The 25,941-nt window shown below is 53.3% G+C and overlaps 1 protein-coding gene across 1 annotated transcript in view; it reads right to left on the reverse strand.

The window, feature by feature from the left end:
• Positions 1 to 24,607, reverse strand: part of cfap45 (cilia and flagella associated protein 45) — a 232,884-nt gene extending 208,277 nt beyond the window's left edge. The window contains exons 1-2 of the mRNA XM_038793408.1: positions 24,534 to 24,607; positions 17,840 to 17,971 (exon numbers count right to left, since the gene is read on the reverse strand). Coding sequence (XP_038649336.1) covers positions 17,840 to 17,971; positions 24,534 to 24,536 — 135 coding nt within the window. The 5' untranslated portion in view covers positions 24,537 to 24,607. The remainder of the gene's footprint in view (positions 1 to 17,839; positions 17,972 to 24,533) is intronic.
• Positions 24,608 to 25,941: the final 1,334 nt, after the last annotated feature.

Consider the following 25,941-nt stretch of genomic DNA (forward strand, 5'->3'; position numbering starts at 1 on the left):
TCTTGTCAGTGGAGATAAAGTTTTAGTATTGTTACCAGTGGTAGGTGAACCTTTAAAAGCAAGGTTTTGTGGACCTTATCAGATTGAAAGGAAATTAAGTGAGGTGAATTATGTGGTAAGAACGCTAGATAGAAGGAAAACTCACTGAGTGTGTCACGTGTATATGCTTAAAAGGTACTTTGAAAGGGAAGGAGTGAAAAAGGAGGTTGTAATGATTCTAACTCAAAGTGACGAACCAAATCCAGATGACTGTGAATTTGACATACCTCAAATTAAATTGGAAAAGTAGGATGTTCTTAAAAATTGGGATAAATTGTTAAGTCACCTTCCAGAGGAAAAACAGACTGACATGAAAGAGTTATTGATATCACATGGGAAAGTTTTTGGAGGTAAGTTGGGAAGCACTAAAATGGCTATACATGATGTAGATGTGGGAAATGCTGTTCCAATCAAATGACATCCATATAGACTTAACCCTTTAAAATTGGCACAGGTTAACAAAGAGATTGAAAGTATGCTTTAAAATGGCATAATTGAAGGGGGTTGCAGCCACTGGAGCTCACTCATAGTGATGGTACCAAAACCAGACAGTACCCAATGGTTGTGTGTGGACTATAGAAAGGTTAATGCAGTTACAAGAACGGACTCTTATCCTATCCCACATTTGGAGGATTGCACTGAGAAAGTGGGACAATCAGCTTGTATTTCCAAATTGGATTTACTCAAAGGTTACTGGCAGGTACCTTTATCCGACAGGTCAAAGGAGATTTCAGCTTTTGTGACTCCAGCTGGTATATACCAATTCAAAGCTATGCCACTTGGCATGAAAAACGCCCCAGCCACATTTCAACAGTTAACGAACAAAGTTGTTTCAGGATTACCCAATTGTGCAGTATACATCGACGATCTGGTAATTTTTCGCCAGACATGGACAGAACATTTGAAGCATTTGATGGAGTTATTCGATTGACTTCAGCAGGTGGGTTTGGTGATAAACCTAGCCAAAAGTGAATTTGGAAAAGCGCAAGTCACTTTCCTTGGCCATGGAATTGGACAGGGTCGAACGGTCCCACGGGATGTGAAAACAAAAGTTATTGGGGAGTTTCCGATACCCTCGACACGATGGGAAATAATGTGATTTCTTGGCATGAGTGTATTCTACCGGAAATTTGTGCAAGATTTTAGTAGTGTGGTCGCTCCACTGACGGACTTGCTGAAGAAGCATAACAAATTCCAGTGGACAGCGGAGTGTCAGCAGGCATTTGATGGCCTGAAGGCTGTGTTAACCACTGCTCCTGTGTTAGCCATCCCAAATTATACCAAACCATTCAAAGTGACTGTTGATGCGAGTGATGTGTGCGTAGGTGCAGTGCTTCTACAAGACGACGACAAAGGGCTGGAGCAGACTATTGGTTATTTTTCAAAAAAATTTAATTCTCACCAGGAGAATTATTCCACGATTGAACATAGAACATAGAACACTACAGCGCAGTACGGGCCCTTCGGCCCTCGATGTTGCGCTGACCTGTGAAACCATCTGAAGCCTATCTGACCTACACTATTCCATTTTCATCCATATGTCTATCCAGTGACCACTTAAATGCCCTTAAAGTTGGCGAGTCTACTACTATTGCAGGCAGGGCGTTCCACACCCCTACTACTCTCTGAGTAAAGAAACTGCCTCTGACATCTGTCCTATATCTATCACCCCTCAATTTAAAGCTATGTCCCCTCGTGTTGGTCATCACCATCCGAGGAAAAAGACTCTCACTGTCCACCCTATCTAACCCTCTGACTATCTTATATGTCTCTATTAAGTCACCTCTCAGCCTTCTCCTCTCTAACGAAAACAACCTCAATTCCCAGAGCCTTTCCTCGTAAGACCTTCCCTCCATACCAGGCAACATCCTAGTAAATCTCCTCTGAACCCTTTCCAAAGCTTCCACATCCTTCCTATAATGTGGTGACCACAACTGCACGCAGTACTCCAGGTGTGGCCGCACCAGAGTTATGTACAGCTGCAGCATGACCTTGTGGTTCCGAAACTCAATCCCCCTGCTTATAAAGGCTAGCACACCATATGCCTTCTTAACAGCCCTATTAACCTGGGTGGCAACTTTCAGGGATTTATGTACCTGGATGCCGAGATCTCTCTGTTCATCTACACTACCAAGAATCTTGCCATTAGCCCAGTACTCTGCATTCCTGTTACTCCTTCCAAAGTGAACCACCTCACACTTTTCCGCATTAAACTCCATCTGCCACCTCTCAGCCCAGCTCTGCAGCTTATCTATGTCCCTCTGTATCCTATAACATCCTTCAGCACTATCCACAACTCCACCGACCTTCGTGTCGTCTGCAAATTTACTAACCCATCCTTCTACACCCTCTTCCAGGTCATTTATAAAAATGACAAACAGCAGTGGCCCCAAAACAGATCCTTGCGGTACACCACTAGTAACTGAACTCCAGGATGAACATTTACCATCAACCACCACCCTCTGTCTTCTTTCAGCTAGCCAAGATTGAGAAGGAGACTTTGAGCTTGCTGCTGGCTTTGCAACATTTTCCAATTTATGTGACCAGCAATCCGTCTGACACAATTATCTATACTGATCATAATCCATTGACGTTTTTGGCGCGATTCCGGAATAACAATGCCAGACTGTTTCGATGGAGTTGATTGTTACAGCCATTTCATTTAAAAACAATACACGTGGCAGGACGAGAAAACGTGATAGTCGATGCTTTGTCAAGAATGTGATGATGAGTTACAGGAAGAAGAACTGAAGTGGACTATGTTATTATGCCTGTATTGTTTTTTTAAAAGAAAAAGAATATTTACTGTCTGCATTTCTTAAAGGATAGTGAAAAGCTGAAAAATGAAACCATCTTGAAGTTGATGATTTTTTTTTTCTTGGGGAGGGGTGTCATGGGAATTTCTCTTTCAGAAATGTTTGTCTGCTCAAGTGGCTGCAGTGATGTCAGAGTGTGGGTGGAGCTGAGCTCTGGCTCTGCTTTTTAGTTTTGCTTTGAGGGAAAGTTTGGGTGCGTCTGTGTTTTTTGGTTTTGTTTTAGTGTTGGAGCTGAAGCCAGCCAAAGAATGTGTAAATTTTGACCTCTTTGCAATTTAAAGACTATCTCTAGATCATTTGGTGAATTCAGAGTGATAACTGCTCTGAGTAGAGAATTTAAACCTGATGTGCTTCTGTTAAAAGGTTTTTTGTCTTATGGATATTAAAAGGAAAGTTTAAGGAATACTCAGAGTGTTATATTCTTTGGGGGGTGTATTTGAACTGATGGTTGCTAAGATGTTCATTGTATGTTTTAAAAAGGTGAACTGAGTTCAAAGAATAAACACTGTTTTGCTTTCAAAATTACTTTTAAATTTCCGTTGCACCACACCTGTAGAGTGTGCTCCCCATACCAGTCGTGGGTCAGGTGATCTCCATTATATACTTTGGAGTTCTCTCAACCCTGGCCCATAACACTTATTAAATATAAACAATAATATATGTATAGCCAAAAGTATATACAGAATATAACTTTCAACAACAACCAAATACTAACCTGCTCCCTTCTACTCCCCCCCCCCCCCCCCCCCCCCACCCACCCCCCAGCCCTCTAATGCGTCCAGATCCTTAAAGAGGTAAATCAATGGCCCAATCTCTGGTCGAACCTCCCCACCGAGCCTCTCATAATATACTTGACTACTTTCTCCAGATGCAAGACCGATGTCAAGTTTTCCATCCAGGCCGATGTCTTGGGTGAAGCAATATTCGTCTCCTGGCTATTAAGGCGGCGAAGGCAAGAACATCCACCCTCACTCCCGCTTAGAAAGATAGGGAGTCCAAAATCCCAAATATTGCAACCAGCGGGCAAGGTTCTAGAGTTATCTGTAAAATCTTGGATATTGTGTCAAAAAAGATGGCTCAGTATTCAGCAAGCTTAGGACAAGACCAAAATGCATGCATGTGGTTAGCCTGTGTAAGTGAACAGCGGTCACACTTGTCCTGCACATCTTGAAAGAATTCACTTATCCTTGCCACCGTCCAATGTGTCTATGTAGCACTTTGAACTGAACCAAACTCAGTCTGACACACAATGAAGTGGAATTCACCCTGTTGAGGGCTTCTCTCCAAACCTCCCCAGTAAGCACAGAGCCTAACTCCTCCACCCAGTTCCCATATCTTCTATTCGAAAGGGCAGGATCAGAAGATAGGATGAGGCTGTACAAATTTGAAATTGACCCTCTCCCCTGCTGTGCCAAGGCCAGGACCTTTTCCAATAGGGAAGAAGGGAGGGGCTCCTGGGGGAGGGATAAAACAAACTTACCTGAGAAATCCCGAATTTAACAAACAGGAAAGGTACGGACCAGACAGACTGTATCTGTCTGTGAGTTTTTCAAGGCCAGCAAAGCTTCCATCTAGGACTAAATCCCCAAAGTGTGCCAGACCTCCCATTCTCCAGGAACTGAACGATGGATCCAAGCTGGAAGGCAGGAATAGGTGGTTGTCACATCTCGGGGCAAGTGTGGACAGTGAGAGAAGATTGAAGTGCTGCGAAACTGCTTCCAAATCCAGAGGGGCGAAGTCATCACAGGGTTCGAGGAAAGACCCACAGGAGAGAAGGGCAGTTGAGCGGTAATTATGGTTTGTCGGGAGGAGGCTATGACACAATCAGTCAGCCATTGTAAGATTTTCTGCATGTTGGCAGCACAGTAATAAAGCAGGAGAGTCGGGAGGGCCAGCCTCCCGATCATCTGTCTCTATAAAGCAGAGCGCTGCGAACTCTGGGACTCTCACCTGCCCAGATAAACACCGAGAATTAATTTGTTGACCGTAATAAAAAATGCTTTGGGTAAAATAAAATGGGGATACTTTGAAATAGGAACAAAAAGCTAGGTAGCACATTCAGCTAAACAGCTTGGATCCTGCCCACGAGAGTCAGTGGGAGGTTATTCCACCTCTGGAAATCCATTTTAATTTTGCTGATAAGGCTTGAAAAGCTTCGTTTGGGAAGTAAGACCCAGTTATGGGCCACGCGGGTCCCCAGATATCGAAAATTAGAGGGCGAGAGGCAAAACGGCAGCAAACCAAGCACAGCCCCTTTTAGATCTGAGCTTTGGTTAGTGTATCTCACATGTTGCCGCACGATACACAATACTCGTCAGATTATGAAACAGAGCTTCGTGTATGAAGTAAATTGCTTTTATTCAGTTTGAATTTCAGGGGCGGGATTCTCCGATAATCTATGCGATGGCTGGGACCCAGCGCCAAAAACGGCGCAGATCACTCCGGCGTCGGGCCCCCCCAAACGTCGCAAAGTCTCTGGGCCCGAATGGGCTAGCAGCTTCATGACGCCATTCATAGAACATAGAACATAGAACGATACAGCGCAGTACAGGCCCTTCGGCCCTCGATGTTGCACCGACATGGAAAAAATCTAAAGGCCATCTAACCTACACTATGCCCTTATCATCCATATGCTTATCCAATAAATTTTAAATGCCCTCAATGTTGGCGTGTTCACTACTGTTCCAGGTAGGGCATTCCACGGCCTCACCACTCTTTGCGTAAAAAACCCACCTCTGACCTCTGTCCTATATCTATTACCCCTCAATTTAAGGCTATGTCCCCTCGTGCTAGCCACCCCCATCCGCGGGAGAAGGCTCTCGCTGTCCACCCTATCTAACCCTCTGATCATTTGTATGCCTCTATTAAGTCACCTCTTAACCTTCTTCTCTCTAACGAAAACAACCTCAAGTCCATCAGCCTTTCCTCATAAGATTTTCCCTCCATACCAGGCAACATCCTGGTAAATCTCCTCTGCACCCGTTCCAAAGCTTCCACGTCCTTCCTATAATGAGGCGACCAGAACTGTACGCAATACTCCAAATGCGGCCGTACTAGAGTTTTGTACAACTGCAACATGACCTCATGGCTCCGGAACTCAATCCCTCTACCAATAAAGGCCAACACACCATAGGCCTTCTTCACAACCCTATCAACCTGGGTGGCAACTTTCAGGGATCTATGTACATGGACACCGAGATCCCTCTGCTCATCCACACTACCAAGAATTTACCATTAGCCAAATATTCCTCATTCCTGTTATTCTTTCCAAAGTGAATCACCTCACACTTCTCCACATTAAACTCCATTTGCCACCTCTCAGCCCAGCTCTGCAGCTTATCTATGTCCCTCTGTAACCTGCAACATCCTTCCGCACTGTCTAAAACTCCACCGACTTTAGTGTCGTCTGCAAATTTACTCACCCATCCTTCTGCGCCCTCCTCTAGGTCATTTATAAAAATGACAAACAGCAACGGCCCCAGAACAGATCCTTGTGGTACGCCACTCGTAACTGAACTCCATTCTGAACATTTCCCATCAACTACCACTCTCTGTCTTCTTTCAACTAGCCAATTTCTGATCCACATATCTAAATCACCCTCAATCCCCAGCCTCCGTATTTTCTGCAATAGATGACCGTGGGGAACCTTATCAAACGCTTTACTGAAATCCATATACACCACATCAACTGCTCTACCCTCGTCTACCTGTTCAGTCACCTTCTCAAAGAACTCGATAAGGTTTGTGAGGCATGACCTACCCTTCACAAAACCACGCTGACTGTCCCTAATCATATTATTCCTATCTAGATGATTATAAATCGTATCTTTTATAATCCTCTCCAAGACTTTACCCACCACAGACGTTAGGCTCACCGGCCTATAGTTACCGGGGTTATCTCTACTCCCCTTCTTGAACAAAGGGACCACATTTGCTATCCTCCAGTCCTCTGGCACTATTCCTGTAGCCAATGATGACCTAAAAATCAAAGCCAAAGGCTCAGCAATCTCTTCCCTGGCTTCCCAGAGAATCCTAGGATAAATCCCATCCGGCCCCGGGGACTTATCTATTTTCACCTTGTCCAGAATTGCCAACACTTCTTCCCTACGCACCTCAATGCCATCTATTCTAATAGCCTGGGTCTCAGCATTCTCCTCCACAATATTATCTTTTCTTGAGTGAATACTGATGAAAAGTATTCATTTAGTATCTCGCTTATCTCCTCAGCCTCCACACACAACTTCCCACCACTGTCCTTGACTGGCCCTACTCTTACCCTAGTCATTCTTTTATTCCTGACATACCTATAGAAAGCTTTTGGGTTTTCCTTGATCCTACCTGCCAAAGACTTCTCATTTCCCCTCCTTGCTCGTCTCAGCTCTCTCTTTAGATCCTTCCTCGCTTCCTTGTACTATCAAGCGCCCCAACTGAAACTTCATGCCTCATCTTCACATAGGCCTCCTTCTTCCTCTTAACAAGAGATTCCACTTCTTTGGTAAACCACGGTTCCCTCGCTCGACCCCTTCCTCCCTGCCTGACTGGTACGTACTTATCAAGAACATGCAATAGCTGTTCCTTGAACAAGCTCCACATATCCAGTGTGCCCAACCCTTGCAGCCTACTTCTCCAACCAACACATCCTAAGTCATGTCTAATGGCATCATAATTGCCCTTCCCCCAGCTATAACTCTTGCCCTGCGGGGTATACTTATCCCTTTCCATCACTAATGTAAAGGTCACCGAATTGTGGTCACTGTTTCCAAAGTGCTCACCTACCTCCAGATCTAACACCTGGCCTGGTTCATTACCCAAAACCAAATCCAATGTGGCCTCGCCTCTTGTTGGCGTCACCCGCTGTGGACGACGCGCAGCGTAAGCAACGCCGCTCGACGTCACAACACAAAAGACGCCCCCCTCCGGAAGATTGGCAAACATGGCCGTCCGCCGCGCAGCCCCGAGGTTCCAGGAGCGCGACATCGAGGGGCTCCTGGACGCTGTACAAGAGAGGAGGGAGGCCCTGTACCCCGGACATGGCCACAGGGTCGCCCCACTCCTCAGCCGGCAACTGTGGAGGGAGGTGGCAGAGGCCGTCAGTGCTGTGGCTCTGACACCGAGGACAGGCACCCAGTGCCACAAGATCAACGACCTCTTCAGGGCAGCCAGGGTGAGTCCACCCCCCCCCCCCGCCCCCTGATGAGCAGCACACTCGCACGTGCAACTAACCCTAACCCTTAGCCTAACCCTAATGTGCTGCGACCTCTGCCAATATACGCGCAACCGCTGTCGTGTGGTCATATACCTGTCTAACACTGTTGCCTTTACCTCTGCCACCCACCCACCCGCCCCCCCCCCCACAGGAGAAGCGTGCACACAACAACAGAGAGCGTCAGAGGACTGGAGTGGGCCCAGCTGATGAGAGACCGCTCACCGTCCATGAGGAAAGGGCCCTGGAACTGGCAGGCGGACCTGAGGACCGGGAGATTGCCGATGCAGAGGTCGGGGGGCCACTAGCAAGTGAGCCACCCACGGCCCTTCCCTCTCCCCCATATCCCCCATATACCCCCTCCCTCATATCCCCCCTCCTCCCCTCCCCCATATCCCCCAATCACCGTCCGTGTGTCTAACCATGCTGCTGTATTGTGTATTGCAGGACCAAACATCGAGGCACCCGTCCCCGCGGATGCCGACCGCCCGCAGGATGCCCCAGGGCGGCCACGAGAGAGGGAGAGACCCGAGCTCTCTGTCGTGCGACGCCCGCAGGCCAAACAGGGCGGCCATGAGAGTGGGAGAGACCTGGAGCACCATGGAGACGCGCCCCCGTCTCATGCGGGTGCGGTGACGCCGGTGTGTGACACCCAGCGACGAGAGGTGCAGCCACAGACCCCCGTCGCAGCCGAGCCAGGACACCCCTACTCAGGACAGCCCTACCCAGGACACCCCTACCCAGGACAGCCCTGCACAGGACAGCCCTACCCAGGGCACTCCTACCCAGGACACCCCTACCCAGGACACTCCTACCCAGGACACCCCTACCCAGGACACCCCTACCCAGGACAACCCTACCCAGGACAGCCCTACCCAGGACACCCCTACCCAGGACACCCCTACCCAGGACACCCCTACCCAGGACAGCCCTACCCAGACCAGCCCTACCCAGGACACCCCTACCTAGGAAACCTTTACCCAGGACACCCCTACCCAGGACAGCCCTACCCAGACCAGCCCTACCCAGGACACTCCTACCCAGGACACTCCTACCCAGGACAGCCCTACCCAGGACAGCCCTACCCAGGACAGCCCTACCTAGGACACCCCTACCCAGGACACCCCTATCCAGGACACTCCTACCCAGGACACCTACACAGGACACCCCTGTGCAGGACAGAGCACACCACAATGATGTGGCTGACCCTATCTGGCGGGTATTGGAGGGTCCCCCCAGAGATGTCCAGGCACCTGAAATGCATCTTCAGCAGCCCAAAGCACCTCTCTATCACACCCCTTGTCGCTACATGGGCATCATTGTAGCTGTTCTCCGCGTCACTCTGTGGCCTCTGTATAGGCGTCATCAGCCACGACCGCAATGGGTAACCCCGTCGCTCAGCAACCAGCCCCTCAGCCGGGGGTGGCGTCCCTTGAACATGCGGGGATGAAAGACCGCGACAACACGTATGAGTCGTGAACACTTCCCGGGTACCGGGCGCAGACGCGCAGGGTCATCATGCGGTGGTCGCAGACCACCTGGATGTTCATGGAATAGGTCCTCTTCCTATTGGTGAACATAGCCTGTTATCTGCAGGTGGCCGCATGGCGACGTGCATCCCATCGATCGCCCCATGGACCATGGGAAAACTGGCCACGGCAGAAAAGCCCATGGCCCGGGCATCCTAGCTTGCCCGGTTCACAGGGAACCGGATGTAGCGGTCTGCAAGGCATAAAGGGTGTCTGTCACTGCCCGGATACAACGGTGCACCGATGTCTGCGAGATGCCGGACAGGTCCCCGCCTGGAATGACCCCGTGGCATAAAAGTTCAGGCCACCGTAATCTTGACGGACATGGGGAGAGGGTGTCCTCCCCCAGTGCCACGCAGTGCCAGGTGTGCCAGCAGGTGGCAGATGTGTACCACGGTTTCACGGCTCATCCGGAGTCTCCTGCATTCCCGGTCCGTGAGGTCCTGGTACGACGAACGTGGCCGGTACACACGGGATCTTCTCGGGGTCTCCGTCACTGTGGCGCCACGATGTCCTCCACCCTCTCCTCATGCTCCTCCTCCTCTTCGTGCTCCCCCCCCCCTCCTCCTCCTCCTCCTCATCCTGTTGGGTGGGTGGCCCTCCAGCCTGGGCGGTTGCCGCCTGCTCCTCTGCGGCAGCCTGCGCCGCCTCTCTGCCACGCTCCTCCTCCAGGGCAACATGTAGAATAGCGGCTGCCGCTACGGTGGCCAATATCGCTGGCTACAGAAAACATGACGGCCTGCAAGGGGAGGGGGGGGGGGGGGACGACAACATGTCATCATTGCCCGTACCACCCCCCCCCCCCCCCCCCCCCCCGGAGCCAGGTGCCATGGGCTGCATAGGCGCGACTCTGGGAGGATGGCATCTGGCCAGGCGGACGACCTCCCTTCCCCCCCCGGCACTGTCCCCCCCTCCCCCCCTCCCCGGCACTGTCCCCCCCTCCCCCCCCTCCCCGGCACTGTCCCCCCCTCCCCCCCCTCCCCGGCACTGTCCCCCCCTCTCCGGCACTGTCCCCCCCCCTCTCCGGCACTGTCCCCCCCCTCTCCGGCACTGACCCCCCCGGCACTGACCCCCCCCCGGCACTGTCCCCCCCCTCTCCAGAACTGTTCCCCCCCCTCCCCAGCACTGTCCCCCCCTCCCCGGCACTGACCCCCCCCCGGCACTGTCCCCCCCCCTCCCCGGCACCGTCCCCCCCCCCCCCCCCCCGGCACTGTCCCTCCCTACCCGGCACTCTCCCTCCCCTCTCCGGCACTGTCCCCCCCCCTCCCCGGCACTGACCCCCCCCCCCCCCCGGCACTGTCCCCCCCCTCTCCAGAACTGTCCCCCCCTCCCCGGCTCTCCGGCAGGGAGAATACGGGCAGCACCGGGACCCATCCGCCCCAGATATTTCTTGATCAGTATTTTGTCCAAACAAATACAGAGTACTGAGTTGAATTCACCCATAATTCACCCATACCCACCATCACAGTTTCCGAAGTCAGATCGGCCTTCCTGAAAGTGAACCCACGGAAGGCGATGGGCCCGGATGGGATCCCTGGTCATGCACTCAGAGCCTGCGCATACCAGCTGGCAGAGGTATTCACAGACATCTTTAACCTATCCCTACTCCACTCTGAGGTCCCCACCTGCTTCAAAAAGACCACCATCATACCGGTACCAAAGAAGAACCAGGCAACATGCCTCAATGACTACCGCCCGGTGGCCCTGACGTCAGTTGTAATGAAGTGTTTCGAGAGGCTGATCATGAAGCGCATCACCTCCATACTCCTGGACGCCTTGACCCACTTCAATTCGCATACCGTCGCAACCGGTCCACATCAGACGCCATTTCCCTGGCCCGACACTCATCCCTAGAGCATCTCAAAAACAAGGACTCCGACATCAGACTCCTATTTATTGACTACAGCTCCGCCTTCAACACCATAATCCCAGCCAAGCTCATATCAAAGCTCCAAAACCTAGGACTTGGCTCTCCACTCTGCAACTGGATCCTTGACTTTCTGACCAACAGACCACAATCAGTAAGAATGAACACCAACAGCTCCTCCACAATAGTCCTCAATATCGGTGCCCCGCAAGGCTGCGTACTTAGCCCCCTGCTCTACTCCCTGTACACACACGACTGTGTGGCAAAACTTGGTTCCAACTCCATCTACAAGTTTGCTGACGATACGACCATAGTGGGCCGGATCTCGAATAACGACGAGTCAGAATACAGGAGGGAGATAGAGAACCTAGTGGAGTGGTGTAACGACAACAATCTCTCCCTCAATGCCAGCAAAACCAAAGAGCTGGTCATCGACTTCAGGAAGCAAAGTACTGTACACACCCCTGTCAGCATCAACGGGGCCGAGGTGGAGATGGTTAGCAGTTTTAAATTCCTAGGGGTGCACATCACCAAAAATCTGTCCTGGTCCACTCACGTCAATGCTATCACCAAGAAAGCACAACAGCGCCTATACTTCCTCAGGAAACCAAGGAAATTCGGCCTGTCCACATTAACCCTTACCAACTTTTACAGATGCATTATAGAAAGCATCCTATCGGGCTGCATCACAGCCTGGTATGGCAACTGCTCGGCCCAGGACCGCAAGAAACTTCAGAGAGTCGTGAATACCGCCTAGTCCATCACACGAACCTGCCTCCCATCCATGGACTCCATCTACACCTCCCGCTGCCGGGGGAAAGCAGGCAGCATAATCAAGGATCCCTCCCACCCGGCTTACTCACTTTTCCAACTTCTTCCATCGGGCAGGAGATTCAGAAGTCTGAGAACACGCACGAACAGACTCAAAAACAGCTTCTTCCCCACTGTCACCAGACTCCTAAATGACCCTCTTATTGACTGACCTCATTAACACTACCCTGTATGCTTCATCCGATGTCAATGCTTATGTAGTTACATTGTATATCTTGTGTTGCCCTATTATGTATTCTCATGTATTTTCTTGAATTTTGTTTAATTCCCTTTTCTTCCATGTACTGAATGATCTGTTGAGCTGCTCGCAGAAAAATACTTTTCACTGTACCTCGGTACACGTGACAATAAACAAATCCAATCCAATCCAATACAATTCAATACAAATAAGAGCTCTTGATATACACAAATACAGAAAGTTGAAAATAAAAACGAAATAGCTGTTCAAAGCGACAGAGCAGAAAAGTAGCTTTGGATATTAAAGTCAGTGATTCAAGAATGCCTTGTTCAAACTGGCATGTATTCTTTAAAGATTATTGCTGTCATTAATGTCCCTCCCCTTTCTTGCTGTGATTATGTTAAAGTTCTTTCATAGTTAACTCAATTTTATATGTATTTGTCCATCAAATTTTAACATGAGGTGATTTGAAATATGTCTTTCTTATGGACCTTATCGGTTGCCATAAAAACAGTTTCTGGGAATGTTGCCCAAAATCTTTGACTTGGCCAAATGTGTCCTTGGTTTGTCTAGGAGGTTCTTATCTTGATTATTCTCATGGGAAACAGCATCTCTCACTATCTGGTATATTTTATTTCAAGAAGCCATTTTAATATACTAAAAGGTAGATTCTTTACTAAAAACTGTGGATTCTATCAGCCCCTCTGGCCATTGAGTTCACTGGGAAACACTCACTTTTACTGATATTTAATTTATAGCCTGAGAATGTGCCAAATCTCGTGAGTATCTTCATGACGTTTTCTACTGAGGAGACCAGATCCGTAATAAATAAAAGTAGGTAATCTGCGTATAGTGAGATCGGGTGCTCCACCCCCTCAAGGTGTATGCCCCTCCATCCTTCCGATGACCTCACTGCCCCAGAAGTTCAATGACCATTACAAAGGGCAATGGAGAAAGGGGAAGAACTGTCTAGTGCCCCTATCTACTGGGCAGTATTCAGAGCAGGTCATATTTGTGTGGATATTGGCTTTCGTGGAATTGTACATCAAACAAATCCAGGAGGAGAATTTCAGACCAAATCCCAAACTATCCAAGATCTCAAAAAGGTAGTTCCACTCCACCCTATCAAACGCCTTTCTGCATCCAAAGATAACTTCATGTTCCTGAGAAGATGAGGGGTTAGGACATTGTTCAAGAGACGTCGGACATTGGCCGATAACTGACTACCTTTGGTAAAACCTGTCTGATCCTCTGATATTATAATTGTAAGACATGGCTCCACCCGGGATGCCAGGACTTTAGCCAGAATGGCCTACTTCTGCATTGCATGTTGTATGTTAATCATCAAATGTCCTCTTGAATGCTTTGATTGAACCTGCCTCCACCACATTGCAGGCAGTGTATCCTCACATCACATTTGCTTCTTTTGCAAATCAATTTAAATCTGTGTCCTCTCATTCTTGATCCTTTTACAAGCAGCAACAGTTTCTCCCCGTCTACTCTGCCCAGCCTCTTCATTCCTTTGAACATCTCAATCATATCCCCGCTCAGCCTTCTTCTCTCCAAGAAAAAATGTCCCAACCTCTCCAATCTATCTTCATAACTGAAGTTTCTCACCACTGGAAATATTCTTGTAAAACTCTTTTTTTTCAATACTCTTTATTGTCACAAGTAGGCTTACATTAACACTCTAATGAAATTAATGTGAAAATCCCCTAGTTGCCACATTCCGGTGCCTGTTCGGGTACACAGAGGGAGAATTCCGAATGCCCAAATTATGTAACAGCATGTCTTTTTTTTGGGACTAGTGGAAGGAAACCGGAGCACCCGGAGGAAACCCACGCAGACACGGGGAGAACGTGCAGACTCCGCACAGACAGTGAACCAAGCCGGGAATCGAACCTGGGACCCTGGAGTTCTGAAGCAATTGTGCTAACCACCATGCTACCGTGCTGCCCTCTTAACATCAGTGTTAGGGAATGAAATGGGTCAAAACAACCCACACTCTACTGGGTCCTCACCCTTTTTCAGGAGCACCGAGATTGTGGCTTGGGCAAGGAGGGGTTAATGATCCCCTGGACAGTGAATCATTGAGCATGTCCAAAACTATATGTATTAGTTACTCTGAGAACCTCTTATAATATTCGGGTGGGAAGCTGTCAGGACCGGGTGCTTTGCCAGATTGTAACCGACCAATATATTTCTGTATTTCTTCTGGGCTTGAGGGGGATTCCAGTTCCCTTTTCCGGCATTCCTCGATGGTCGGGATGTGTAAACTATCCAGCAATCTCATCATGTCTCTGACTCATATAGCTCATGGTAAAACGTACTGAAAGTTACATTTGCCTGGAGAGGGGCTGAGACTGGATTACCTTCTTTGCTCCGAATCTGAGGAATTTCTCGGGAGGCTGCCTGATTCTTGAGCTGACACACAGGAAGGTGGCCCACCTTTCCCGTGTTCAGAGAAGGTGCCCCTAAAACGTCGTAACTGATGCACCACTTTGTTGCTGGAGATCAATTCAAATTGCAGTTGCAAGATTTTTCTGTGTATCAGTAACTCTGGCATTGGGGCATGTTATGGGGAAAGGGGTTTTCAGAACCCCAAAATGTATCATGGAGTCCAACCAACTTCCCCCTTTAATGGATTGTTGCTTTTGAAGCACACTTGCGGTATTACAATTATGGACGCGTAGTTTTTAAAACAAAACAATGTTTATTCCATGAACTCAAATTAACCTTAGAAATAAACATTGGATCTCTTAGCACCCCTTACTTCAAAGATAACCCTGAAAATAATACAACACTGCCCAATCCTGCAAACTGTTCCTATACACATCCCAAAAGACTTCACCTTCACAAAAACAGTAACACCATGTTACAGTTAATATATATTTTCTGTTGGATGGGAAAGATATATCAGCCTGCAGTCCTAGCACATTTTCATGCAGCACAGCCAACAGAGGCACTTCTCAAAATGCTTTCTCAGGACTGGCTTTTTTCTTTCAAGCAGCTCAGCAAAACACACAGACACTCCCAGCTTTCTCCTCAAACTGAAACCAAAAGCAGAAGTGAGCTCAGCTCAGCTCCCCCCACCCTCTGACATCACTTCAGTAATATGATCAGCTTCATTTCTTAAAGGTACATTGCTCAAACATCCATTTCTTAAAGGTACTCTCACATGACAGGCAGCAAGATATTGGAGATCAACCTCCAAGATGGATACCATCAGCCTTTGTAATTGCTTTCTCTTCTTTTTCACAATGCGAGCATTATATGAGATAATTTCCCTTCCCCCTAATGATGGCTTTTAGGGTTTCCCATAGTGTTTAGAGAGAAATTGACTCTGTTTCGTTGAGTTTGATAAAGTCTGCTATGACAACAGACAATCGCTCACAACGGGAAGGAAGGTGGTGTCTAATCCCCAGGTTGGGCACTCAGAAGGGCCAAAATCAAAGCAAAATTCAACAAGTTGAGGGCATGGTCCAAGATGACAATTGCCGAGTATTCGGCTGCTCTCACTGAGGGGAGGAGGGATTTGTCAACAACATAAAAATGAATTCAGGAGTAGGCACAGTGAGCATGCAAAACAAAAGAAAATTCTTTACTGTTTAGATGCATAATACACCACGGGTCAACCACTCCAATCCTATCCATGAAAGAGGTCAATGCCCTTAGACATCCCAGTTTGGGGCTGGGATTTCAACATGGGGCGGTCCATTTTAGGGTCCAAGACACAGTTTAAATCTCCTTCCAGAATCATCCGATGTGAGTGTAAACCGGGAGGGTGTTTACCAGAGAGTGTATGAAGCTCAGCTTGGCCCAATTGGGGCATAAATATTCACCAAAATAACTGGAGCGTTCTCCAGCGAACCACAGACAACAATACAGCGACCATTAGGGTCATCCATAATCCGTGAGGGAGTAAATTGTATTTTTTTGCGGATTAGTATTGCCGTGCCTCTGGCCCGACAATTAAAGTCCGAGTGAAAGACTTACCCCATCCACTTTTTGTGAAACCTTATCTAGTCCTTCACTCACAAGTAGGTCTCCTGTAGGAACACAACACCCGGGTCTAGACCCTTCAAGTGTGTAAAATTCCTTGCCCGCTTCACTGGTCCATTCAAACCCCTCACGTTCCAGGTTAAGAAAGCCCATGGAATGCTTGCCTTCATTGGACGGGGCATTGAGTATAAAAACTGGCAAGTCATGCTACAGTTGTATAGAACCTTGGTAAGGCCGCATTTGGAATATGGCGCACAATTCTGGTCGCCACACTACCAGAAGGGTGTGGAGGCTTTGGAGAGTGTGCAGAGGAGGTTTGCCAGGATGTTGCCTGGTCTGGAGTGTGTTAGCTATGTGGAGAGGCTGAATAGGCACGGACTGTTTTCATTAGAAATCGGAGGTTGAGGAGTGATCTGACAGAGGTCTACAAGATTATGAGAGGTATGGATAGAGTGGATGGGCAGGCACTCTTTCCCAGTGTGAAGGGGTCAGTCACCAGGGGGCATAGTTTAAGGTCCGTGGGGCAAAGTTTAGAGGAGATGTGTGAGGCAGGTTTTTTACACAGAGGGTGGTGAGTGCCTGGAACGCGTTGCCAGGGGAGGTTGTGGAAGCATTAACAGCGTTCAAAAGGCATCTTGACAAATACTTGAATAGGATGGGTATAGAGGGATACGGTACAAGGAAGGGCTGAGGGTTTTGGCAAAGGTTGGTATCATGACCGGGACAGGCTTGGTGGGCTGAAGGGCCTGTTCCAGTGCTGTATTGTTCTTTGTACCGAGTACAGTTTTGGTCTCCTTACTTAACAGAAGCTATAGTTGCAATGAGAGCAGTTCAGAGAAGGTTCACAGGGCTGATTCCTGGGATGAAGGGACTGTTTTATTGAGAAGATTGGCACCTATCCTCATTGGAGTTTAGAAGAATGAGAGATGATCTTACTAAAACATATCGTTCTGTCCAGGCTTCACAAGGTTGATATGAGAGGATTTGTTTCTCTTGTGAAGGGATCTGGAACTCGGGCACATTTTCAGAATAAGGGTTGTCCCATTTAAGACAGAGCGAAAGAAGAATGTCTTCTGTCAAATGGTAGTTAATTCTAGACCCCAGAGAGAGAGAGAGAGCAGTGAAATCTGAATTGGGTGGGGGGGGGAGGCAGAGACCCTAAACTTTTAAGGTGCAGATCCAGGTACTTTTTAAGTGCTGTCAGCTCCAGTGCTATGGACTAGGTGCAGGAAGGTGGGATACACCTGGGTGTCCTCGGGCTGACATGGACAAGATGGGCTAAATGGACTCCTTCAGTGTTGTAACTTTTCTATGATCATATGACTGTGTCGAGCTCAGGACCAGACAACATGGCACATTCTTGATTGAAATTACCTGACGATGGTTCCCAAACAGAGTTTCGTCAACCTGAGAGTTTGAGGCCTTGATCCGATATCGGCGCGAACGGCTGACCCTCGTTGAGGAAGTTCCTTGAATCTCAGGACCACAAGTTCCGGGACACACTGACTGAAAGTGAGCAGGAAGAATCAACAGCAACTCCCTCACATCCTCACAGTATAATATTACATTGCCCAGAATTCTCCATTTTGGAGATTTCTTCTCCTGCCGGAGATGAATCACAACTAATTTGTGCTTGTGCTAGGAGTGCAAACCTGGAACCAAATCATTATCCCATGCCATGCGAGAGGTCCCTGTGAATCCCACTATCGAGCCATCATTTTGAGCGGGCAGCCCCAACAGCGAGGTCTAGCGGCTGGTTCCCCCTTCCCTCCCGCAAAGCAATTCCTCCCTTCCACTGGGATTTTCTGGCCAGTGGTGGTCACTGCCCACCAGCCCCCCCCCCCCCCCCCCCCCCCAGCCCCCCCGCACAGTACGAGGATGATCTGACCCCCACCAGAGAACCCCATGAGAGAGACCCTCACCAGAGATTGCACAAATACAGAGGCCCCATTGGTAACCCCCATAAGAGAGACCCTTGCCTGGAAGCGAAACAGCAGTCCTGACAGAGGCAGTGAGAAACAAATCACTGCTTTAAAACTCACCACAGCTGCTAATGCAGAGGAAGCAGCATCTGTAAATTCCTGGAAAGAGAAAACCAATCAGCTGGATTTAAGCCCCCCCCAGATCTTTGATTTGCAAGCCTTTCGTTCATATATATGTGAAATTGCCTTAACTGGGCTGTGATTCATTGAATCATACAATCCCAAAGCGTAGGAGGCCATTCAGCACATCGAGACTGCACTGAACCTGAGAAGGGAGCACCCCACCCAGACCCACATCTCGCCCTATCCCCGTAACTACATCTAACCTTTTCTGGGCACTAAGGTGCAATTTAGAATGGCCAATCTACCTAACCTGCACATCTTTGGACTGTGGGAAGAAACCACAGCATCCCGAGGAAACCACGCAGGCACGGGGAGAACGTAAATACTCCGCACAGACAGTGACCCAAGGTCCCTGCTGCTGTGAGGCAGCAGTGCTAACCGCTGTGCCTCCAAGCTGCCCCAATATTTATAGTAAGAAGTCTTACAACACCAGGTTAAAGTCCAACAGGTTTGTTTCAAACACGAGCTTTCGGAGCACGGCTCCTTCTTCATTCACCTGAAGAAGGAGCCGTGCTCCGAAAGCTCGTGTTTGAAACAAACCTGTTGGACTTTAACCTGGTGTTGTAAGACTTCTTACTGTGCTCACCCCAGTCCAACGCCGGCATCTCCACATCATGGCCAATATTTATAAACATCTAGCGACGATTGGCAATGTTTAGAAACATATGAACATAAGAACTAGAAGCAGGAGTCGGCCATCTGGCCCCTCGAGCCTGCTCCGCCATTCAATTAGATCATGGCTGATCTTTTGTGGACTCAGCTCCACTTTCCAGCCCGAACACCATAACCCTTAATCCCTTTTTTCTTTAAAAAACTATCTTAGTTTTTTAAAGAAAAAACATTTAATGAAGGAGCCTCAACTGCTTCACTGGGCAAGGAATTCCATAGATTCACAACCCTTTGGGTGAAGAAGTTCCTCCTAAACTCAGTCCTAAATCTACTTCCCCTTATTTTGAGGCTATGTCCCCTAGTTCTGCTGTCACCCGCCAGTGGAAACAACCTGCCCGCATCTATCCTATCTATTCCCTTCATAATTTTAAATGTTTCTATAAGATCCCCCCTATGATTGGCAATGTTCATAATAATAATATTTTATTGTCACAAGTATGAAGTTTCTGTGAAAAGCCCCTAGTCACCACATTCCGGTGCCTGTTCAGGTAATAAACATCTAGCTATGATTGACAGCTCCTGGACCACACCATAAAACAGTTAAGTGCTTTCTGAAGTGTGAACTCTTAACTGTCTTTGATTTGCTCCAGGTGCTGTCAATCATAGCTAGTTGTTTATAAACATTGCCAATCATAGATAGATGTTTATAAACATTGTAGTTAATTTCACAGCTAACTACTTGAAAGCCACTCAAGCATGAAGGGTAATAATTTCACAGCTAACTACTTGAAAGCCACTCAAGCATGAAGGGTAATAATTTCACAGCTAACTACTTGAAAGCCACTCAAGCATGAAGGGTAATAATTTCACAGCTAACTACTTGAAAGCCACTCAAGCATGAAGGGTAATAATTTCACAGCTAACTACTTGAAAGCCACTCAAGCATGAAGGGTAATAATTTCACAGCTAACTACTTGAAAGCCACTCAAGCATGAAGGGTAATAATTTCACAGCTAACTACTTGAAAGCCACTCAAGCATGAAGGGTAATAATTTCACAGCTAACTACTTGAAAGCCACTCAAGCATGAAGGGTAATGATTTAAACTACCCAGACAGCTGGGTGTCTGTGGAAGTCTGTCAATCACAGACTAGCTAAAGCAATTTCACGTGGATATGAATAAAGGCTTGCAGATCAAAAATCTGAAGGGGTTGAAACCGAGCTGACTGATTTTCTCGTTCCAGGAATCTACAGGTGCTGCCTCCTCTGTCTGAACCAGCGGGCGTATTGCACAGGTGAGTTTTGAAGCAGTGATTGTTTTTCACTGGGCTGGGAGCGGGGGGTTGGTGATGAGGGGTCAGCAACTGCGAACCTACAAACCATCCTGTAATATTGTGTATACATGTAACAGGGGCAACTGCAGTTGCTGCCTGTCTGTCTGCCCAAGGGTGAATGTGTGGATCAGAAGATGGTCTCCCTAATGTTCCCGGCGGGTCAAGGGATTCCTGCTGCGGCCGGGGTGAGTGTGCACAGTGAGGTTTTCCAGCAAAACTGGCTTGATGGATGGCACTCTGAGTGAAGGCTGGACACGTCAGGGTGGAGGTGGCTTGGAGGATTTGAGGGTCCCGGGGTGGAAGCCCTAACATCTCCAATTTCTTACAACATAACAATGTGGGTGGTGTTGTTGCCCCATGCAGCGGCTGCCCTCATAGTGCAGGTGGAAGCCCAGGCAGCCAGATGCCGGAGAAGGCAGCAGCAGCATTGACATGGGCTTGAGCAGGACCCCTTATGCAGGGAGCCACTGCACAACCTGCAGGCTCAACTGTCCAATAGGCCGAGGAGGGATCCAGAGGAGGATGCCCAAGTGTACAGGCATCATTGGTCTTTGAAGGAGATGACAAACAGCATGTGCTGTGCACAAAGAAACAGTGCGGCACCTCACAGAATCTAGAGCGCAGAAGGAGGCCATTCAGCCCATCAAGTCTGCACCGGGCCTTGGAAAGAGCACCCCACCCAGGCCCAATCCCCACCCTATCCCTGTAACCCCACCTAACCTTTTTGTACACGGAGGGCAATTTAGCACGCCCAATCCACCTAACCTGGAGGAAGCCCACGCAGACTCTGCACAAACAGTGACCCAGGGGGGGAATGGAAACTGGGACCTTGGAGCTGTGAGGCAACTGTGCTAACCACTGTGCTATTATGCTGCCCTAACAGGCCCTGTCCACACTGCCCCCCCCCCCACCCCCCCCCCCCCACCCCCACCGGGCCCTGTCCACTCTGCCCCCCCACCCCCCCCCACCGGGCCATGTCCACTCTGACCCCCCACCCCGGGCCGTGCCCACTCTGCCACCCCGGACCGTGCCCACACTGCCCCCCCCCGGGCTGTACCCACTCTGCCCCCGGGCCGTGCCCACTCTGCCCTGGGCTGTGCCCACTCTGCCCCCCTGGGCCGTGCCCACTCTGCCCCCCCTGGGCTGTGCCCCCCCAGGCTGTGCCCACTCTGCCCCCCTGGGCCGTGCCCACTCTGCCCCCCGTGCCCACTCTGCCCCCCCTGGGCCTTGCCCACTCTGCCCCCACCCCGGGCCATGCCCACTCTGCCCCCCCTGGGCCGTGCCCACTCTGCCCCCCGTGCCCACTCTGCCCCCCCAGGCCGTGCCCACTCTGCCCCCCCTGGGCCGTGCCCCCCCGGGCTGTGCCCATTCTGCCCCCCCAGGCCATGCCCACTCTGCCCCCCGTGCCCACTCTGCCCCCCCTGGGCCGTGCCCACTCTGCCCCCACCCCGGGCCATGCCCACTCTGCCCCCCCTGGGCCGTGCCCACTCTGCCCCCCGTGCCCACTCTGCCCCCCCAGGCCGTGCCCACTCTCACCCCCGTGCCCACTCTGCCCCCCCGTGCCCACTCTTCCCCCCTGTGCCCACTCTGCCCCCTGGGCCGTGCCCACTCTGCCCCCCGTGCCCACTCTGCCCCCCCAGGCCGTGCCCACTCTGCCCCCCCGTGCCCACTCTGCCCCCTGTGCCCACTCTGCCCCCCCGGGCCCTGCCCACTCTGCCCCCCCGGGGCTGTGGCCCCACTCTGCCCCCCGGGCCATACCCACTCTGCCCCCCCCGGGCCGTGCCCACTCTGTCCCCCCTGGGCCGTGCCCACTCTGTCCCCCCTGGGCCGTGCCCACTGTGCCCTCCCTGGGCCGTGCCCACTCTGCCCCTGTGCCCACTCTGCCCCCCCTGGGCCGTGCCCACTCTGCCCCCCCTGGGCTGTGCCCCCCCGGGCTGTGCCCACTCTGCCCCCCTGGGCCGTGCCCACTCTGTCCCCCCTGGGCCGTGCCCACTGTGCCCTCCCTGGGCCGTGCCCACTCTGCCCCTGTGCCCACTCTGCCCCCCCTGGGCCGTGCCCACTCTGCCCCCCCTGGGCTGTGCCCCCCGGGCTGTGCCCACTCTGCCCCCCTGGGCCGTGCCCACTCTGCCCCCCGTGCCCACTCTGCCCCCCCGGGCCGTGCACACTCTGCCCCCACCCCGGGCCATGCCCACTCTGCCCCCCCTGGGCCGTGCCCACTCTGCCCCCCGTGCCCACTCTGCCCCCCCCAGGCCGTGCCCACTCTGCCCCCCCTGGGCCGTGCCCCCCCGGGCTGTGCCCATTCTGCCCCCCCAGGCCATGCCCACTCTGCCCCCCGTGCCCACTCTGCCCCCCTGGGCCATGCCCACTCTGCCCCCCCTGGGCCGTGCCCACTCTGCCCCCCCAGGCCGTGCCTACTCTCCCCCTCGTGCCGACTCTGCCCCCCCTGGGCCATGCCCACTCTGCCCCCCCAGGCCGTGCCCACTCTCCCCCCATGCCCACTCTGCCCCCCCGTGCCCACTCTGCCCCCCTGTGCCCACTCTGCCCCCCCCGTGCCCACTCTGCCCCCCGTGCCCACTCTGCCCCCCCCGGGCCGTGCCCACTCTGCCCCCCCGGGCCATACCCACTCTGCCCCCCCCGGGCCGTGCCCACTCTGTCCCCCCCGGGCCGTGCCCACTCTGTCCCCCCGGGCCGTGCCCACTCTGTCCCCCCCGGGCCGTGCCCACTCTGTCCCCCCGGGCCGTGCCCACTCTGTCCCCCCCGGGCCGTGCCCACTCTGCCCCTGTGCCCACTCTGCCCCCCCTGGGCCGTGCCCACTCTGCCCCCCTGGGCCGTGCCCACTCTGCCCTCCCTGGGCCGTGCCCACTCTGCCCCTGTGCCCACTCTGCCCCCCCCTGGGCCGTGCCCACTCTGCCCTCCCTGGGCCGTGCCCACTCTGCCCCCCCCCCCCCGGGGCCCTGCCCCCCCCCTGGGCTGTGCCCACCCTGCCCCCCCCCGGGCCCTGCCCCCCCCAGGGCCGTGCCCACTCTGCCCCTGTGCCCACTCTGCCCCCCCCCGGGCCGTGCCCACTCTGCCCCCCCGGGCCATACCCACTCTGCCCCCCCCGGGCCGTGCCCACTCTGTCCCCCCCGGGCCGTGCCCACTCTGTCCCCCCGGGCCGTGCCCACTCTGTCCCCCCCGGGCCGTGCCCACTCTGTCCCCCCGGGCCGTGCCCACTCTGTCCCCCCCGGGCCGTGCCCACTCTGTCCCCCCCGGGCCGTGCCCACTCTGTTCCCCCCGGGCCGTGCCCACTCTGTCCCCCCCGGGCCGTGCCCACTCTGTCCCCCCGGGCCGTGCCCACTCTGTCCCCCCGGGCCGTGCCCACTCTGTCCCCCCCGGGCCGTGCCCACTCTGCCCCTGTGCCCACTCTGCCCCCCCCTGGGCCGTGCCCACTCTGCCCTCCCTGGGCCGTGCCCACTCTGCCCCTGTGCCCACTCTGCCCCCCCCTGGGCCGTGCCCACTCTGCCCTCCCTGGGCCGTGCCCACTCTGCCCCTGTGCCCACTCTGCCCCCCCCTGGGCCGTGCCCACTCTGCCCCCCCCCCCGGGGCCCTGCCCCCCCCTGGGCTGTGCCCACCCTGCCCCCCCCCGGGCCCTGCCCCCCCCCGGGCCGTGCCCCCTCTGCCCCCCCCCCGGGGCCCTGCCCACTCTGCCCCCCCCCCGGGGCCCTGCCCCCCCCAGGGCCGTGCCCACTCTGCCCCCCCCCCCGGGGCCCTGCCCACTCTGCCCCCCCCCCCCGGGGCCCTGCCCACTCTGCCCCCCCCCCCCCCGGGGCCCTGCCCCCCCCCTGGGCCGTGCCCACTCTGCCCCCCCCCCCGGGGCCCTGCCCACTCTGCCCCCCCCCCCCGGGGCCCCGCCCCCCCCCTGGGCCGTGCCCACCCTGCCCCCCCCCCGGGCCCTGCCCCCCCCCGGGGCCCTGCCCACTCTGCCCCCCCCCGGGGAGGAGCTGCTCCCGGTGCCGCCGCCTCAGCCGCTCGGACCCCTCACCATCCTGTCTCCCTCTCGCCGCTCTTCTTGTTGTTGTTGCCGGGCCGGTCGCTATGGTGACTGTAGGGGGCGGGGCCACAACGGCCAGTGACGCGTCCGTTCAACCAATAGTCAACGGCAGACGTCATGCCCCACCCGCGTCACCAGGAAAGTCCCGCCCCTCCATCCTCACCATGGTAACCAGGGGGCGGGGATACTTTCATTTTGTAATGCACAAAAACATTCAGTAAATCAGCAACATCCCCCCCCTGGGGGACCCCCCCCGGGACAGGGTCCCCCCCGGACAGGGTTCCCCCCCCCCCCGGGGGACAGGCCCCCCCCGGGAAAGGGTGCCCCGCCTCCCGGGGACAGCCCCCCCTCAGGGACAGGGACCCCCCCGGGGACAGAGGGACCCCCCCCCCCCCCGGGACAGAGGGACCTCCCCCCCCCCCCGGGACAGAGGGACCCCCCCTGGGACAGGGTCCCCCCCGGGGAAAGGGTGCCCCTCTGGGGGACAGCCCCCCCGGGACAGTGGGACCACCCCCCCCCCCCGGGGGTCAGGCCCCCCCCCCGGGAAAGGGTGCCCCGCCTCCCGGGGACAGCCCCCCCTCAGGGACCCCCCGGGGACAGGGACCCCCCGGGGACAGAGGGACCTCCCCCCCCCCACCGGGGACAGAGGGACCTCCCCCCCCCGGGGACAGAGGGACCCCCCCTGGCACAGGGTCCCCCCCGGGGAAAGGGTGCCCCTCTGGGGGACAGCCCCCCCGGGACAGTGGGACCACCCCCCCCCCCGGGGGTCAGGCCCCCCCCCCCCGGGAAAGGGTGCCCCGCCTCCCGGGGACAGCCCCCCCCCCCCCCCTCAGGGACAGGGACCCCCCCGGACAGGGTTCCCCCCCCCGGGGACAGAGGGACCTCCCCCCCCCCCGGGACAGAGGGACCTCCCCCCGCCCACCCGGGACAGAGGGACCCCCCGGGGACAGGGCAGCTTTGAGGTGTGGGATGTTGTGGAGCATTGTGGCTTTGCAAAGACAGGCAGAACCTCAAAGGGAAGGAGAGAGTTGGTGGAGTGGGAGCCAGGTGGCACAGGAATGTTCAGTGGAGGGAAATGCGAGATGATACATCTGGTCAGGGAGAATGCTGAGAGACAATGTCAAATACAGGGATCAGCCGTACAGGAGGAGCATCAGCAGAGAGGCCTGTGCCTGGACCTGGGCCTTGTTGTGAAAACTCGGAAGAATATGACATTTGAAACATGAAAGTAACACTGAGAATGCCTGAGGCTTTATGAATCAAAGGGAGAAGTCCCACAAGGGGTTAACAGCAGCAGCCTGTTTTGAAAACAGACAGCTTCACAGACAGGGAAGAAAACCGATAGGAGCTTCATTATAGTCTACAAATTAGAAAAGTCCTTTGATTGACTTAAAATCTT

The sequence above is a fragment of the Scyliorhinus canicula genome, chromosome 4, assembly GCF_902713615.1.
Source record: "Scyliorhinus canicula chromosome 4, sScyCan1.1, whole genome shotgun sequence".
NCBI classification, from domain to species: domain Eukaryota; kingdom Metazoa; phylum Chordata; class Chondrichthyes; order Carcharhiniformes; family Scyliorhinidae; genus Scyliorhinus; species Scyliorhinus canicula.